This window comes from Spinacia oleracea, chromosome 1 (genome assembly GCF_020520425.1).
Source record: "Spinacia oleracea cultivar Varoflay chromosome 1, BTI_SOV_V1, whole genome shotgun sequence".
In the NCBI taxonomy this organism is placed as follows: Eukaryota; Viridiplantae; Streptophyta; class Magnoliopsida; order Caryophyllales; family Amaranthaceae; genus Spinacia; species Spinacia oleracea.
In genome coordinates, this window is record NC_079487.1 from 119080322 (window position 1) to 119098782 (window position 18461).

General features: G+C 36.6%; 2 protein-coding genes across 5 annotated transcripts; one reads left to right on the forward strand and one right to left on the reverse strand.

Moving 5' to 3' along the window:
* Nucleotides 1–299: 299 nt before the first annotated feature.
* LOC110800192 (protein ACTIVITY OF BC1 COMPLEX KINASE 1, chloroplastic) lies at nucleotides 300–9169 on the forward strand. The gene is made up of 14 exons (XM_022005485.2): nucleotides 300–859; nucleotides 1517–1723; nucleotides 1978–2067; nucleotides 2148–2294; nucleotides 4577–4741; nucleotides 5070–5210; nucleotides 5302–5481; nucleotides 5893–6088; nucleotides 7270–7397; nucleotides 7714–7785; nucleotides 8250–8362; nucleotides 8459–8600; nucleotides 8676–8745; nucleotides 8826–9169. The coding sequence occupies exons 1-14, from the start codon at nucleotides 599–601 to the stop codon at nucleotides 8885–8887; spliced, it is 1974 nt and encodes a 657-aa protein (XP_021861177.1). The 5' UTR covers nucleotides 300–598; the 3' UTR covers nucleotides 8888–9169.
* A 1294-nt stretch (nucleotides 9170–10463) lies between these two features.
* On the reverse strand, nucleotides 10464–18461 carry LOC110800203 (uncharacterized). Of its 4 annotated transcripts, none has more exons than XM_022005498.2 (12): nucleotides 18256–18461; nucleotides 17941–18069; nucleotides 15669–15827; nucleotides 14803–15027; nucleotides 14580–14642; nucleotides 13781–14211; nucleotides 13585–13695; nucleotides 13012–13499; nucleotides 11688–11856; nucleotides 11206–11445; nucleotides 10985–11119; nucleotides 10464–10850 (listed from the first exon to the last, which is right to left on the reverse strand). In XM_022005498.2, exons 2-12 carry the CDS (start codon nucleotides 18062–18064, stop codon nucleotides 10719–10721), a joined length of 2277 nt encoding a protein of 758 aa, XP_021861190.1. In that variant the 5' UTR covers nucleotides 18065–18069; nucleotides 18256–18461; the 3' UTR covers nucleotides 10464–10718. The 4 variants fall into 4 exon arrangements, with proteins under 4 accessions (XP_021861190.1, XP_021861191.1, XP_056697903.1 ...); XM_022005499.2 differs by having other exon boundaries at nucleotides 18251–18461; XM_056841925.1 differs by lacking the exon at nucleotides 14803–15027 and having other exon boundaries at nucleotides 18251–18460.

Consider the following 18461-nt stretch of genomic DNA (forward strand, 5'->3'; position numbering starts at 1 on the left):
ATTTCGCAGTTCAGTTCAGTTAAGCTGTTAAGTTAAGTTCAATTTAATTTAATTCAATTCAACTTAATAATAATAATAATATTATAATAGTCATAATTATGATTATTACTTATTGATTATTAATTACGAAGTATTAATTATTCATTATTCATCATTCATCATTTATATTTATTATTTATTATTTATTAAGTTAAGTTCAATTAAATTAAGTTCAGTTCAGTTTAGTTCAATTCAGTTCAGAATATGGCCTATGTTGCACTGTTATTTGCAACTTACAACTTGCCAAAGAGGATCAAGAATCCCGAGACCCCGACTCCCATCATCCACTCTTTTCGTTACGTTTCCAAATTACCCTCCCTTTTCCTTTCCTGTTTTTGTTCTTTGTTCGTTTGTTTGAGCATTTTAGAACTATTTCCGTGGTTGGTTACTCATCACTCATTATCATAACTCACATTGCTCAATCACATAATACTAAAATTCATATAATTTCTTTGATTTCACATCCCAAACTACCAATTTTAGTCCAAATTCTCTCTCTTTTCGACGGGGTTTGATTATTTATTTTGATTTTTTGATGTTGATTTGAGTTGGTTTTATCATGGAATTCGTATCCCCAAATTGCACAACCAATTCACCTTCATATCTCTCGATTTCACCTCCTTCACCGCTCCTATCTATTCTACCCAAAAGAGTAAATTTCAAGTCAAAATTCAATACCAAGTTTAGAAACCCAGCAAAATCATTAGTTGTTAGAGCAAAGGCATTGCAGCTTAGCAAAAATGGTGGAAATAGTGCCCTGGATCAGCTTGACATTGAACGTGGTATTTGTGTGCCATTTCGCAAGTATACGCCTGAGGCGGTAATGCAGATTTTTCTATATAATTGGTGTTGTTATTCTGAGATTTTTCTTATTGATTTTGATGGTGTTGATGATTTTGGGTTTTTATTTGCCAGTGAATTTGGTCAATTTGGCTTGTTTATTTGGTAGTTTGTTTCATAAATAGAAAACTGAAAATTCCCAATGATAACAAACAAACCTTAAGGATTATAGAGAGGGTTATGGGTTGATTGTTTATATTTTAGCTTAAATTTTTATACTTCCTACTTGTTTGAGTTGTATGTTTGTCATCGATACTAATCCATTATCGGTCGTTGAGCAATTCCTTTCCTAAGATTCGAAGAGAGGGTTATGAATGTTATGATTTGGTTGTTTACATTTTGCTTCTTGTTTCAGTTGTTTGTGATAGTTATTCATCATCAGACTTCGAGCAGTCCACTTTTTAGTGATTGAAGAGAGGGTTCTGTAACTTCTGTTATATAACGGATAAAGGAATGTAATACTCTCTTGCATGAATTTGAAGGTCAATTTCTCTTGCATTAAATGACCATGTACTTTTAATTTTCCTAGTATGAATTAGCATAATGGTCTCATGGTCTGATTTTGTGCTCTGATTTTGGTAGTGTTGGTGATTTGGTTTACAAACTGACAGTTTTAACCTTGTTTGCTGATTTCAAGGTGAGGAGTAAGGTGTTGGGATCCAGAGGCGCGATTCTGTCTTTGATTGAACGTGGTGTTGAGATAGTGTGGAACCTAGGCTTCTACTGGGTTACGCTATCATATGATAGTTTAGTTGGTAGAGATGAAGAAGTTGTGCCATATCGAGCAAGGCAGCTCAGAAATCTGTTATGTGACTTAGGGCCGTCTTTCATCAAAGCTGGGCAGGTTGTTGAACCTTTAGTTTTGAAATTTCTTTGTTGGTTATTGTGCTGTGATCTATTCTAATTCATCTTGAACGTTTAGGATCAAAATTAAATATTAAACTTTCAAGGAGAGCCTATGGCCCTATATCTACTGTGACATGTCCTTGTTTAAACATTAATTGCTAGTTAGGCTCTAGTTATCGTAATTGAATGGTTTCTCTGCTTGTAGTCCTTTCTCTAACTGGTTGTTTTATTGTTGGATGAAATTATTGATAGGTTCTTGCTAGCAGACCTGATATAATCAGAGAAGATTACATGAACGAACTATGCATTTTGCAAGATGACGTTCCACCGTTTCCTAACCAGGTAAGCCCAGTCCATATGGCTAGATAGACAGTGTTCTTCTTGAAAGAAAATATCTGAAAATTGTTTGGCAATGCTGATAGGTTGCCTTCAAAATCATAGAAGAGGATCTAGGGCAGCCTCTTGAGGCCATATTCAGCAAGATTTCATCACAGACAATAGCGGCTGCAAGTTTGGGTCAAGTTTATCGGGCCACCCTTCGTGCCACAGGGGAAGACGTTGCTATTAAGGTGCATCTGATATCTTACTCTTCCTATAGAAAGTAGAAGTTTTAGATGATAATCCTATCTTATGAGAGTTGGAAGCGCTTTTCCTGTTCATTCTGAAGCCCCAGGGTTTTGGGGAGCTCACAGAAGTCAATTACCCTTTGTTTACTTTTTCCATGCCTGTTCAAGAGTTGAGAAAGAATAGAGCTTTATTAGATATGTAAGTAATTCTTTTGTTATCCTTTTAGATTAGTAATGAACAGAGTAAAGATATGACTAATGAGATTCATGAAACCAGCTGGAGATTCAATCATCTATACCCTATACTCATGTAGAGAATTTTCTTTTTCTTTTTGGGTGATCATCTAATTCTTATCATATTACCTCCCATATTACCAAAAATTTGATAAGAAATGGAAGCACATTGTTTGAGTACCTTGTGCTTGCTCAAGTAGTTCGTTGAAGCATAAAAGGAGAGATAAAAAAAGAATTAAAGAGTGTGCTCTTTTTGGTCAATTAAAAAGTGTGCTTTTTTGTTTTTCCCTGTAATCTAGCATCTGTATCCTAGTTCAGCTACTCAAAGTAAATCAATGTTCATGAAGAACGGAGAAGTGTTAGGTGACCAGAATTTCCAGTCTAAAATGTCCAGGTTACAAATTTTTGTTGCATAAAACTGATTGGTATGACCTTCCCTGAGAATTGAAATGTGCTTGTTTCTCAGTGCAATTATTTGTCAGTCTTTTTCCTTTTCAAAGCTTGTGCTTTCTTTTTTAATGTACATTTGAAAAAAGACCGTTGGTGCAAAAATAATTAAATGACTTTTGTCTGTTCTTGATGGTTTCTTGCTTTTAGATTACTTTTAGATTTTTTAGCTGCCTTGAGTTCAATCACAACACTAATGAGAAATTACGATTCTAATCTTATCCTGTTTTCATGAAGAAATATTATAATTTTGATGAAAAGTTTCCTCTTCGCAATCGGATTTTCTTGTTAACCGCAAGGAAGTTGATTGGCTCTTGGATTATGGTTTGTGATTGAGATATACTTCCTCTATATTGTATATCCTGTTCATCATAAGTCACTTTTGAATTTTGGTTCCATATAAAGCTAGTTATTTATAGATAAAGAAAATTTCTTAATGATACTACATGAGGACTGGAGTCATCCCAAAAATAATTGCTGTGACATTATGAAGGATAATTCCAATCTCACTATCATACAGAGCCAACCCAAGAAACATTCCAGATTAATAATTGGAAAGCAGCCTGTAATAGAATGGCTGAATGGGTAAACGGGAAAGTATAGAAATGTAAAACAAGAAGAATTTTGGGAAGAATGACAGTCACCTGTATGCGATGCGATTAAATCACTACATAGAGCATACAATCACAGCTTAAGTGGCTGGACACTTGCACTAAGAAAAAGATAACAAAATAAATATCTCATCAATATTCATCACGCTCTCCATTTCCCTGCACTCCTCTATTTATAGACTAACCCCTCCCCTCTTCTTGTTGCTCAAGCTACCTGATCTAACTGAATTATAATGACAATACCTACTGTGCTCCTCCCATACTCGATGCATTACAAAACCCTTAAAGAATCTTGATAAGAGACAATTCTACATTGTCTTGTCCTCTTGCTCCCCCATTCTCACATTTGTGAATGCACGGCCATGACTCCATGAGCAAAGGTTATGCAGTTATACACATATACCCCTTATGAGGCTTGGGTATTTAGAAAAGATACGGTGACAAACTGTTAAATAAAACTGTTCTAGCCTTTGAGGCATAATATGGACCCAAAAATCTGTCGGAGTGTTGAGACTTCAGACTTGAGAGTGTAGGTTATGCATCCAGTTTCTTTCCCTTTCCTTGTGATTTTTGAGTTTGATTTTACTTAATATTTGGATGCTGAACTGGTTTATGTTTTAAGTAGGTAGTTGGCAATATTAGAAGGGTTTTTGTAATCGGGAACTACGTTAAGGTCTCATCTGTCAGCAAAATTCATTTAAGTTTAAGTCTGGAAGGTTGGTGAAAATGTCAGAAAATTTATCTTAAAGTTTAAAGGATTGAGGGAAATTGAAGTATTGTGAAGGATCTCGAGATCAAGACGTTTATATTCAACATTTCAAGGAATTGCCCACTTTCTTTTGTACTTTAACTTCTGCAGTTTTAATTGCTTCTTTTAAAAACAACCCACTTCTTTTTTATCCTAGACTTTCTGTTTAAATTCACTTGTTTGCAAAACTTCTTTGTGGCCTGGGGAAGTATTTGCTAAATTGAATTTTGTAATGTGAACTGCAGGTACAAAGGCCTAACATAGAGCCCATAATTTACCGAGACCTTTTTCTCTTCCGCACTCTTGCGTCATTTTTAAATGGCATCAGTATTCAGAAACTAGGCTGCAATGCGGAGCTGATTGTCGATGAATTTGGTGAGAAGCTTTTGGAGGAGCTCGATTATACCTTGGTAAGTTTCTGCAAATGTTAAAATAAAAAAGTGAATTGATCTGGCTACTAAAGGGACCATGTCTGTTTCTGCAGATGTTATGTATTGTCCTAGTTGCTTAAGATATTCTCCTGTTATATATAAGGTGCATCCCTTATCTCCTGAGTTAAGAAGAAAGAGTAAAATAGTTGTCTTTTCATGGAAAGATCTACTGGAGTTAAGGTTGTTAATCTGAGGGAAATTTTTCGTCGTCAGATCATATTGAATACATGTATTTTAGCTGAAGTTGGCACTATTACAGTACTGAGTATCACATCATATTGTTCCTCTTCTCCACTGAAAATTACAGGAAGCTGGTAACATTGAAGAGTTTTTAGAGAACTTTAAAGATGATCCTACTGTCAAAATTCCTAAAGTTTACAAGCAGTATTCTGGATCACGCGTTCTAGTGATGGAATGGATTGATGGAATTCGATGCACTGATCCTCAGGTTTGAAATTACTGGGGTAAATGCTTTCCTTCTTAATTGTCTGTTGATTCTTTTTCTTAGATTGACTATAGCTTGTTCTCATTTTTATTAGGCTGTTAGAGATTCAGGCATTGACATGGATGGATTTTTGACTGTTGGAGTTAGTGCTGCGCTGAGGCAGTTACTAGAGTTTGGGCTGTTCCACGGGGATCCTCATCCTGGAAATATATTTGCTATGCGTGATGGACGAATTGCATATGTGGATTTCGGAAATGTTGCTGTTCTGAGCCAGGTAATTATAAAGAAGGCAGAGAATTTTCTAGTGTGTTTTACTGTCGGTACTTTTAAGTTTTAAGCTTAAGCTCACTGCATGTAGACTAGGATTTTCCAGCAGGTGATATCACATAATTTATTCTCTTCCTTTTTGTGGTGAGCTAAATAAGTTCTTGGCAATCGATTTGGAATGAAAACAAAAAACTAATTTAACCCAAGATTTGAGATATACTGATGTGGCACGTGTCATGACATTTAATGTTCGGTTTTATTGAATGCTTCCCCTGGTCTCCTTGAGTCCTTTCTAAAATTATGGAAAAGATCTCGTAATGGATTCATTTTTTTCCCGCTCTTCCGTTGGAGTTTTTCATAAATCTGCCATGTATTCTGGGTAGGGTTAATATTAACATACTTTATGGTTATGTTTCAGCAAAATAAACAGATTCTGATAGATGCTGTTGTCCATGCTGTGAATGAGGATTACGCTGAAATGGCAAACGATTTCACTAGGCTTGGTTTCCTGGCTAAGGGAACTGATGTGGCTCCTATTGTTCCTGCATTAGAAGCCATATGGCAGAATTCTCTTGGGAAAGGGGTATCGGAATTTAATTTTAGAAGTGTCACCGGTAATTTTCCTTCAAATTTTCCGTCTTTGATGGTTAACTCATTGATCACTTGCAATAAGCCTTCATAACAAGTGTACCATGGGACATGCTTATATGTATCTCCCGACTTGCATAGTGATGTCATGAAAGATGAAGCTGGATTTTAATTTTAATGTTTCTGTTGCATGTGTTGTGAATGTGACCATGCTTTCTGTTGTCATTGTTATCATCTATTGGAGGTGGAGAAACATTAAACAGCAAGCCTTTCTAAAGTGTGGTTGGTGGGTTTTGTGTTTTACACGTGACCGGTGACCCTATACTATATATTTCATTGGTGCATGACGTGCATCACCAGTATCATCCATATGGAAAATTACATAAAACCATGTGATTTGTAGTTGACATAATTACTCATTCAGATAGAACTTTGTAATTTCCTAAAATGAAGTCCTTCTCTCCATCTTGCTGCAAGAGCAGCGAGACACATAAACATAATAGTCTTTTTCCATTTCAACCAAAAAGACCTGTCATTGATATCTGTGGGGAAAATCTGCACCAAACAAATAATAGGTGATATACAATTGAATGAAGGTAGCTTTAACCCCTAGGTAGAAGGTATTTTCATAATCCATGTCCTTCACGTGGTCACTTCTATGTTTGGAAAGCTTTGCCTTGTGCTTAATTTCAATGACCTTGTTCACGGTCGAGTCCTAGGTACCTACTCTGCCTTAAAGTTAATGACATTTGAGGGAGTACACCTTATCCGATTAACTCCTAGAATGCAAAGTATTCATAATGTTGTCCACAAAAGTACAGACGTATATTTCCCCTTCAATATCTAAATAAGGTTCAAGAGCTTTTACCGTTTTGGTTCCTAAGAGTCTCTAGAGTTGCTATCTGGGCTTTGATTATATTTAAATTCTGCTAGGATTGAAATGTGAGTTCTGACTAAATAGGAGCAACAGACTAAGGTGTTTATGTTCTTGTTGTTGTGTCCTCTTGAAGATCATAAGCCATGTGAGTGCTACTAAAGAAGATCATGGCTTAATGATGGTGTTTCTTAGAAAGTAACTTTGAGACTCTGGATCTCCAACTTCCTCATTATGGAAAATATTTTGGGTTTTGTTGTGGTGTGATTTTAAAATATGAACTCCTTTCTTCTGGACAGCCTCTAATGGTGAACTTTGAACCATGACTATCAGGTAAATTCAATCAGCTTGTTTACAACTATCCAATCCGAATTCCAGAAAGGTTTTCACTTGTTATCCGATCTCTATTGACGCAAGAAGGCATCTGCTTATCTCTGAATCCGTATTTCAAATTTCTGGAGGTAATTACCGTTTACAAATGTCGTTGCTATAAATCTAGCCAAATGTGCATTTGCACTGGTAGAAGAGAACATCTTGTTCAAAAGGGTAGTCATGTGACTTGCTTAGAAAATTACGCCTGCAGAATTAATGGCATCTTTCTTTAAAGACCAAACTGTATGCTGTAATTTACATTTTATCTAATTGTAGGCATATTATATTTCCTCAAAAGTATTGTTTATGCTGATAGCTTATTCAATCTCTGGGACGATTTATGATTTACTGTTTGATAGTCTGATTGTTTATTTTCTTATACGTATTGTTTACAACTCTTTATAGGTAGCTTACCCATATGTGGCAAAGCGTCTTCTTACAGATCCAAATCCTGCTCTTCGTGATCGTCTCATCCAGGTGCATTAAAATTTCACCTTGCAAGTAACTCATGCTTGTTTCATGTAAAACTCACTATTAGGTTGTCATTATTACGGTGTGTCATGTACTGTGCATCTCGTAGATGGGTTTTAGAATCAGGTGCCTGTCTACTACTGTAACTGGGCAGCTATCTATTACAAAAATGGAAAATGATCATAATGCAGGTTTTTTTTTCTTACGAGTTTTTACATGAAGTATTTCTAGTGTCCTTTTGAATACTTGAAATCCCGAGGCTTTAGAATAAGTAAATTTTTGAACGAAAATCATTCTTTATTGCTTTACTAAACAATTTTGAACTGTTACATTATGGCAAGGCCAGTAGGCTCTCGTAAAAAATGGAATATTTCAAGTGATGTTGGTGTTAATTCCATAAAAGAATCATAATATTCCAATTGCTTGCCCTTTCACTGAATATGGTCATAATTTTTTTTATCCTGCATTAGGTACTTTTCAAAGATGGGGTTTTTCAGTGGAAACGGCTGGAAAATTTGATTGTGCTGGCAAAGGAGAACGTTTCAAGAATGAGCAAAACTCCAGCATTGCAACTCAGAGACTCGTTAGTCTTGTTACTTCACGCTTACTAAGCTCTCCCCTTCTGTAGTTTAATAACAGAGTTTTAACTTTTCATGTCTTTTTCTGTGTTCTGTCACAGTCAAGGGAATGAACAAGCAGCCTCCAAGTTGGACCTTACAGATACAATCAAGGACGGAGCACGACTGTTCCTGAGTGATGAGGGTATTCGTAGACAACTAGTTCTTGCTATGACTGAAGACTCAAAGCTTCATATACAAGAGGTATCTTATGAAATTTCTCTTCTTCAAATATAGAACTTTGGGTATTTCTTAAACTTGGTTTCATTTTTGCTGCAGCTTTTAGATGTGTACCGATTGGTTGAGGATCAAGTAGATGCGCCTACTGTCGCTGTGGAAGTTGTTCGAGGTTAGTTTTATTGACTTATGAATCATTGTATATTCTGAATTAGAGTGTCAAAATTGATCAAGAATTGGTTAATCTTGCAGACTTGCCAAATATGGCACGCGATGTTTTACTTTCTTGGAGCAATTCGGTTTTGTATGACTGAAGCTGGGAGTTGTACAGGTTGCTGTAGAATCCATATTCTTCCTTGTATATGCTGAAATTAGGGATGAAATTCTGAGGCCTGGTAATTTTGTAGAGAAAAAAGGGTTAATCAGATGTGTCATACTTTGTATTATATGTAAAAGGCAGGAGACCACAGTTTTGGGTTTGTATATAGGACTATAGGAGATGCCTAGGTTACTTCTCACCATTCCATCACACGTTCTTTGTAACAATTTTGTATATTGCAAATAATTATTAATTATATCTGAAATTGAATTGAAAATCCCATTTTTTGAGGGAAGATCAACTAACAAATTGGCGGATGCGATGGCAAAGAACTCAACGAACAAGTTTATTTTGTGTAATCAATCACCGGATTGTACAAGTTATTTGCTAGAAGACTCTGTGAACCTGTCTGCTGGTAGCTGACAATCCTGTCTTCCCCAGCCCTCTTAGAGTCTGAGCACACACAACCTTCACATTTAATCGGCAGAATAAAATTACTCAAATGTTGACAGTGTGCTAGGGTCCAAATTTTATTAACTTAATCTGGGTCAGATATGTGACCCCCAACTCAAGTTAATAAATTTTGCTAATATGGGCGTGTGGGCAATTGAATCCGCAACTTGCAAGCCAACTTGCATTTATTTAATTTGGTTTCCTATTTTCCATGACAATGTTGTTGCCAGTCCTGCATACTTTCGATTAATTATTATTTTTTCAAAGAAAATTTTGTATGAATTTTTCTAGATTGCCACGTACATATTGAAGTAATGCATGCAAAGCATACGTTTTCTAAATTGTAAGAGAAATTAATGACCTTGCGTCAAGATTGTACAAGAAAAATGAGAGATTTACGTAAAAAGTATATCAAATTAGTGGAAGATAGTGAGCAAGGAGAAGGATGAGATTAAGGTATTAATCTATTGTTCGTTTTTACCACAAAAAAAAAAGGATCCATTTATAAAGACAGAGAACTTTTGAGAAGACGGTGCAGGGAAATTGAGTGCAATCATCATCTCTTCTAAAAACCCCATCCCACAGAAGACGAATTCTTCCTACTGTACTGTTTGACAAGGCCTCGTTAAATCATTTATATTTGTGAGCTATGTGTCTTCTTATACTGAAAAAGAAAAATGACCTTAAAAAAAATGAGATACACCACTATAAATAAAAGTACACCAATTCTTAAATGGACTTGGTCCACACTAAATTTATTGTGGACCACGCCTTAAAATAAAGTCACCAATTTGTTCCTAATTCATTTTGGCATTTTATTAGGATTATTATAAAAAAAATATTAAATTATTGTCGTTGATACATCTTCTACTTGAATAATGTGATTTTAAGTCACAATTCGCTTTTAAAAACATAGGGTTACTATGTTTCAAAAAATGGTTACTATGTTTAAGAATTTTGATGTTTAATTTATTATAGTTAATATATGAACAATAAAGGTCACTATGAGTGTAAAAATGGTGCTAGAGAAAACTATTAATTTTAGGTCCACACTAATATTACTGTGGATCAGGTCCACGCAAGAATAATCCATAAAAGTAAAGGATTAGCATAAAATATGGAAAATAAATATTAGTAAGACATTTACATTAAAATAGCGTTTAACATCAAGGGACATATACATAAGAAAATTGAGGATGTTTCCATATAGATATTGACTATGTTATTCGCTTGCACGGTTGTGCCTCATATAAACTGATTGGCTAAAAGCCCCCTCATATCTCATTTTCTGTGTGTACTTAATTGAACTAAAACATACACACTAGAATTTGAATTTAGTGATATAACAATGTACAACAAACTAAGAGATCTAACTACTTTTGATCCTCCATCACTTGTGTCACTACCCCTACTGCTATAGTTCTTCCTGATGAACGCAGGAAAACCCGTCCAAGAGCTTTACAACTGGAGAAATCCTCGACACAAATAGCGCTGTGTAAAGCTACCTGAAATGACAAGGAATAAAACATTTATGATGCAAAAAATAAATAAATAATCCAGATACCTCATGAAAAGAAAAAAGAAAAAAGAACACTATCCACAAAGCAACTCAAAACCAGAGCAAATTTGATTATCTCACCTCTATTACAGCACTCTGCTTTGCTACAAGACAACGAGGTGCCTTCTTTGTCTCCTTGCCAGTTTTGGAATCAAGCAACGATACTATTTTTAAAACTCGAGCTGCTTCCTTTGCATGGTGGATATGGAATTCCAACTGCATTTCACAGAGTGTTCTGTAAGTCCCCATTACAGTTCTGGTATGTGCTAAATTATACTTCACTAATTATAGTATATGCTCACCTGAGAACCAATCAATATAGGGATTTTCACATCCAAAACAAGAATCTTCAACTCCAAGTGAGATGCAACCCTAACAGGATAATCTGGATGACACAACACCCCACCTCCTATCACATGAGCAACATCAATGCCCTGTAGAACAACAGAAACATTCTCTCCAGCTCTTGCGACAGCACAAGGTTGGGAGTTGCACTCAATAGAGCGTACCGTTGCTGTATCTCCCAAGGGCATAACTAACACCTGCATTCCAATATTGAGACTATGAACAACTACAGAAGTACAAGGAAAGATTTGGAAGAAAGTGTCCAGAGACATGTTCCACTTAATGTAAAGTCGGAAAGAATCAGACAGGATAACAAGAGGAATGAAAGAGTGAAGTTTGTGGAACACTCTCATGTAACGGAGTACTGTTGTTCCTTAGGCCATTTTAGCATGAATGATTTCTGATGTATTACACAGTCAGCGAAGGGGTTTATACATACCTTGCACCCATTTCGAAGAGCTCCCGCCTCCAGCTTACCACATGCTGAAATCTGAGCCATTGAATTTGTCTTGATAACATCACATATGGGCATGAGCAGAGGTTTTTCATAGTCTCTCTTAGGAGGACGGAGTGAATCTATTGTACCCAAAAGATCAGATCCCTTGTACCTGCATATCAACCATCACAAATCGTATAAGTGGACAGCAGCAGGAGATGCAGACCATGACAGTGCAATAGTCTTCAACAAATTTAATCCCCTCAACACTCTTTTCAGATGACTGTTCTATTGTTTTTATTCTGAAAATTTTCTCCAATATCTTCAAGGAATAAGATACAAACATCAACTGAACTGAACTCCCTCTTCAACAATTCATACGAGCATAGATAGCAAGCAAACATCAGTGCAGTTGAATATTTAAGAGAAAAGATCCTTCCCATCCTCTTTAAGTCCTATTGTTTTCTTTAGAACCAACCATTAACTGATCATTTCGCATAACTCGACACAGGATCACATAGCACACACATTCACAAATCACAATTGGTTGCAAGTTTGCAACATACAATGTTATTATGTTAATGAGTAGGAAAGGCTCTTAAAGAGTAATAAATAAAATAAAATTAAAGGTATAGTGGAGTTTATGAAGTGATTCTACCTGTACCATTTAGGCTTGGTTTGGTTAGCATGACTTGTTGGGTGCACCCTAAGAGCTACTATTGGCACTAGACTCAAATTTAGATAGCCATTCAATAAATTTTATATTTTAAGATAGTAATAACAAGCAATAGTAAGCATCCCCAGCAACAAAATCAGACGTTGTGAAGTCTGATAGAGTTAGTGTAACCTTTAATCACTATGACACAATCTATTTGTTGAACTGAAGTGCATAGTACATTATTCATTCAGATCGATTAGCAATTCAATGCCTGATAGAGGTAATGATCATTTATAGATAAACCAACCCCTTTATTCAAAGGCCTAAGCATGCCACCCACAGCTCCTAAACCATTCAGAGATCTGTCCACCAAAGTCAGAACCTACCTCTTTCGGTGGAAAACATACAATTGGCTTTTATTAAAAAAAAAAAATTAACACGTTTCACTACAATCAGGGCTGAAAATTGAGGATTAACCATTGAGCTATGTAATTTTTTCATGCTCTACTTTCACAAATCACAACGATAAATAGTTATGACAATATAAGAATGAAAAGTTAATACAAAAATGAACAATTCATCAATTTTACACATAGGTCACAAGTCACAACCATTGCCACACGGAAGTTCACTCAGGGACAAAAGTAGTTAAATATTAAAAACACTCACCAGGAACTTAGCCGTAAATCAGAAGCAGAAGCCACCATATTCTGATTTTCCATAGCACTCACAGGAACCCATGAGATGAAAGATTCCTTGAAACCGCACTGACGAAGAAATGATCCAACTTGATGTTTGATCAATTCAAACCGTTCCTTGGAGTAACCCACAACATCCATTTTGTTAACAGCAACAATAATCTGATCGACACCAAAACTTCTGATAAGTTGTGCATGCTCTCGTGACTGTCCACCAATATTATCCATGCCTGTTTCATATGCACCAACTGATGCATCTATAACAAGAATTGCAGCGTCCGCTTGAGTTGCGCCAGATATCATATTAGGGACAAAATCTTTATGTCCAGGTGAGTCTAGCACAACCACATGATATCTTTTAGAGTCAAAATATGCAACAGCAACTGTCATGGTTATTCCCCGTTCTCTTTCTTCAGCACTTTCATCCAGAGCCCAGGCATATGCAAAGGAACCTTTTCCCTAATTTAATCACACAGAATCGTGAGGCAAACAAAGAATAAAACATGGAAAAAGGAGCTGTAGATGATCCATATTAATAATTTACCTGTTGCTTGGATTCTTTCTCGTACTTATGCATCTGCCTCTTTGATATTTGTCCCAAAAGGTGTAAGAGTCTTCCTGATAAAGTTGACTTTCCGGAATCGACATGGCCAACCTGAGGCACCACCAATGACATTATATAATCTTTTCCTAAACAAGATCACAATAGAAGAACTAATAAATTGCCTCAGATAACTTACAATAGCAAGATTTAGTTGAGTCATTGTGCCATCTTCTTTGTCAGGTAGGATCCACTTCTCAGGTTTGTACTGTGCAAGGGTTTTCTTAGGAATAACAAGTTTGGAGGAACCAGGCTTACTATCTAAGGATATATGATCCAGCCCACTGGAAAGACTCTCGGATTCTGCTCCATTTGCTAGAGAACTGCTCCCACCTACGCTACTGTGTTTTGATTTTCGATCCCTTGTGGGAGATTTATCAGATCTTGTAGAGCTTGACGGGCCCTCAGCCACATCAATGTTCCTTGGGAATTTTGAAGTCGAGGTAAAACTCTGATCTTCTGGAGTGATTCTTCCTTTAATTGCAAAGGAACTATCAGTCTGTCTTGCACTAGATGGTGTAGTTGTGGCTTTATTCTTCACGGAAAACCCTGGGGGTGCACCAGTAGATCCTGAATACATTAAGATGAACACATTACAACACATTACAACCAGTAGACTAGGAAGATCTATAAAAGACCTAAAAGGCTAAAAGAGTTTCTTGAGATCTTTCCAGGAATCACAGAAAGCATATACAACACATTGAATATTATGAGTCTTACAACGAGATGGGTTTTAACTACTTGCTACAAAAAATTTCCCCTGGGCCCTAATAACATGGAAACCCACATGAGGAAACACATGGTAAAGGATGTGGGGGGGGGGGGGGGGGGGGGGGGTTAAAACGAGCAACAGCTCATCTTCCACATGCTCAAGCTACGAAGATGGCAGCAGAAAACCACAACACTAAAAAAAAAATCTTGCAGTGAACATTATGTACCTTTGTTAATTGTGTTCAAGGAGACGACATCATCTGGTGAAGGAACATCGAACTTGAATGGGACTGAAAAGAAACATGAAAAATTAGAAAATATTCAGCAAGAAGCTCTGCAAAATCCATCATGTGGAAAGATTTTATGAGAAAGATAACTATCACGAGTGCAAAAACAAAGATCTTAAATTATATTCCTATAGGACATTCTCGCTTTGAATTTCTAGCAGACCTATAGTTGTGAAGCGGGAGCTACGAGGTGCACTCAGTCCATCAGAGAACACATGATAATGTTGTTGAACGTTTATAATATCATGGCATCTATTGCCTTCTCCAGTCACATTAAAAAAATTCTGTGGATGAGAGGCTACAGCCATTTTGGGTGTCCGACATGGCACTGATGCAAAGAGAGACTTGGCCAACTGGGATACTCCAGAGTCTTTGCACGTGCCACCAACTGCAGCAAACAGATCTATTCTATAAATAACCACTCCATAATAAGAAACCTAAATCTAACTAGAAGGCCACTGGATGCTGACACTGACATGTACGAACAAAAAAAGGCAATGTAACAGACTTTGCAGCACAAACTAGTGCTTAAACACATCTGGGCAGATATTTGATAAGCTAGCCCTCTTCTTGTTGATGGAACAGTATCTCACATTCAAACAGGTGCCTATCTGGAGAAAAGGCCAGAGTCCCAACCCATCTAAGAGCAGTGCTTTACTAATGGTCAAGCATAGTGACTTTGGCTTGAAACAACCAATAAAAAGACAAAAAGGAAGACAATAGGCCATTAATAATATCAGTTAACACTAAGATCCACGTTCAAAGATTTCGCTTGCCCCCCCCCCCCCCCCCCTCTTTTTCCCCAAGAGGAAGAACAAATGAAAAGATAAACTAATACTTTATTTATTGTCTATGTGCAAAACCAAACAAATATTCTATTTTCTTCAGCAAGAACATTAGTAACTGTCCTCTAGGGAAAGACAGTCTGAACTCTGAAGTAGTATTCTTGCCTGTAGAACTAAATGAACAAAATACTAAGAAAGATATGTTAAGCAGTTGACAGAAATTTAAGTTTAACACTTGCATTACCTGTTTTCTTATCAGTACTGCTGCCACTGTTAGACGGGGGGAAACGAAGAACACTACATATCTCGCAATAGGTCATACTATCATGGTTATCATAGGTGCATATAGAACAGCACCAAAGCCCGGGCTTAACTGCTTCCGTATTTACTACAGCTTCTTCACCTGCAATATCAAATTCTAGGTTAGATAAATGGTGTCTGATTCTCGTGCAAATGATCACTGATAAGCCAAACATTTATCGCACATTTTATGGATGTGATTGATGGAGGATAGGACAAGAGGGGGAAGGGGAGTCCCCAAATCTCTCCATGTTTCACCTCTCCTAAAGGGATTTAAAACAGGTGTAATAAGTCAATTTCCATCTTACTTTGTTACAAAAATAGGATACCTCCTTTTCATTTTCCTGAATGTTCCTTTAATCATCTTACACGAAAAAAGGGTCAAGGAGTCTGTCACACAGTTCGCATATGAAAGAGGTAATAACTAAGAACTGAATGTGAAAGCACACCAATAACATGAAAAGGATGGCGGAAAAGGCTTGGCTTTGTTTCAGCATAAAATAAAACAGAGAAATAAACAGAACATATGTTTTGCTTCTGGAAAGGACAGTAGAAAGTCCTGAAAAATAAGAAACTGTGTGAAGGACGAACTGGGCTTATTACTGCATTGACCTACCCTGCCTAGAACAGCTTAAAGTCTTCTTAGTTTGCAGATATTGGCCATGCATATAGCGTGAAAGGATCAACCGATCAACAACAAAATGGCTTCCACAAACAAGGGGTGAGGACCATGCAAGCTTTGAAGCTTGTTCAATAATTGATCTGAGGTATGTAGGTGTACTATTGGAGTTACTATATTAGCATTTAGCATAAGAGCAGGTATCGACTTATCGTACAACTTTTGTTTAACATTTGATTGATACTTCTGCAGTCAAAGGATTTTATCTACTTTCAATACACGGATCCAAACAAAGCATTAGACTTGCTAATGAGGAAAAACAACATCACACAAGAGTCAGGGAGCAGTGACAGGGTAAATGGCTAGCACAAGAGGTACAACTGACAGAAAAGTTTAATTCTGGGCCCATTTTTAGTAAAATACTTCCCCCATTTCTATCTGGTGTCAAACTTCAAAATATTTGACCATGCAAGCGTGTCCAGTAATTGATCAAGTTTCACAAGATCAGTTTCGTATTTTTTTTCAATGCGTAATTGAATGTAGGTAGTATTATGCAATACACCCACCACATGCACCTGTGCTCCGTACATATGTGAGGAGACAAACCAATCAGCAGCGTATCAAGGAGACAGAAGCAGCAGCAGCAGCAGCAACTGAATTGGCAGGGGCAGGGAACCACCCTCCTTAGTGGAAGCAACGATCTTATACATTAAGGCATCTATCTTATGCTAGCCACCGTTTGTCTGGTTTACTTTTATCTTAATTGTTTTTGTCTTATGTTAAGCTTGTGTAAATAAAAGGGAAGGCAGGAAAGAGAGAGAATCATCTTGAGAGTATTTTGGTGGAATTGGGAGAGTTGAGACCTCTCAAACGTCTCTTAAGAATTCTGGTTGTAAAGCTTTATGCTCTATCTTGATTAAATATACAAACCTTTCTATAATTCGTGTGAGTTAGCTGTGTCTGTGATATTATTTGAACAAGGAAAAGTGAGTTCCTTGCATATTAATGGTCAAAGGTTTACATTTGAGACAACGAAAAGCAAATCTTGCAATAAAAAAAATGGAGGACGTATGCCTTAAGGAGAAAGAGAATAAAAAACTCAGTAAGTTCACGGGGAAAAGGCTTGCAGTGTGCAAGACTAGTGTTGAGTGTGTAAGACCAGTGTTGGGTGCATATCATTCCATTAGGAAAAACGAATACTAAATCCATTGAATTCACTCTTGAATCTTGATCCCCTAACGTGGCTATCTCTATGTAGCACAGAAAGGGAAACACAAAAGCGGAATTTGTTTTAAAAGTAGGAAATGGAAAAAAGATATTTGATTTCTGTATAAAGTATGAAACATATATGAAAGAGAACACTTGAACAAAAAAATAGAAAAACAAACACTGAAAAGCCTGCCAATCAAACCATCATATTAATACCATACTAGTCATTTGGGGGGAAAGGAGGTTGAATAGCCTAAATGTGTAATAGAGGCCTAAAATTCTATAATTAGTCCTAAAATTGTGTCTCATACTTCGAAAACCAGCCATAAAAACTCACCATCGGTCGATAAGAATTACACTAATAGAGGCCAGAAAAAACAATACTTACCATGCTTTTCTTCATGGGCAGTAACCTCGCCATCATCTTCCTCTTCATACTCATAATCTTCGTCGTAATCTTCATAATCATCTTCGTCGTCATAACCATATCCATAATTAGCTTTACGAGGCATGATTTCTACCACATTACAGAGAAATTAGGGAATAGCAATCCATATTAATTATATCAACCACAGAAACCAAAACCCAAACAAATAAATCTCAATCTTTCGGCAATTTTCTACAATTGTGAAATTGATAGATTGAAGTGGAAGTAAAGTAAGATTCCAGATGAAATGGGTAGAATTAAAAGGAGATACCTTACCGATTGATTGAAGGCAACAAAAGTACTTCGCTTTTTGGTATCCACAAAATTTGGAAGAGGGAATTTAACAAAACCCTAATTGGATTTCTACTCCGGTGATTGAACCCTACTTATTCGCTCCAAATTGGGTATTGATGAAGAACAATGGGGAGCTGATACTGATAAAATATATTATTGTGGTGTCTTGCGTTAAGTGTTGTTATTAT

What these genes read in the sequence shown, in the direction of transcription:
- LOC110800192 (XM_022005485.2), top strand. Translation starts at nt 599, where the DNA reads ATGGAATTCGTATCCCCAAATTGCACAACCAATTCACCTTCATATCTC. An exon ending in TAATTTTAGAAGTGTCACCG is followed by an intron (nt 6,089 to 7,269) that starts GTAATTTTCCTT and finishes CATGACTATCAG; the next exon opens with GTAAATTCAATCAGCTTGTT. An exon ending in CGTATTTCAAATTTCTGGAG is followed by an intron (nt 7,398 to 7,713) that starts GTAATTACCGTT and finishes AACTCTTTATAG; the next exon opens with GTAGCTTACCCATATGTGGC.
- LOC110800203 (XM_022005498.2), bottom strand. Translation starts at nt 18,064, where the DNA reads ATGCCTCGTAAAGCTAATTATGGATATGGTTATGACGACGAAGATGAT. An exon ending in TGCCCATGAAGAAAAGCATG is followed by an intron (nt 15,828 to 17,940) that starts GTAAGTATTGTT and finishes TTGATATTGCAG; the next exon opens with GTGAAGAAGCTGTAGTAAAT. An exon ending in CTTGAACACAATTAACAAAG is followed by an intron (nt 14,212 to 14,579) that starts GTACATAATGTT and finishes TAATGTATTCAG; the next exon opens with GATCTACTGGTGCACCCCCA.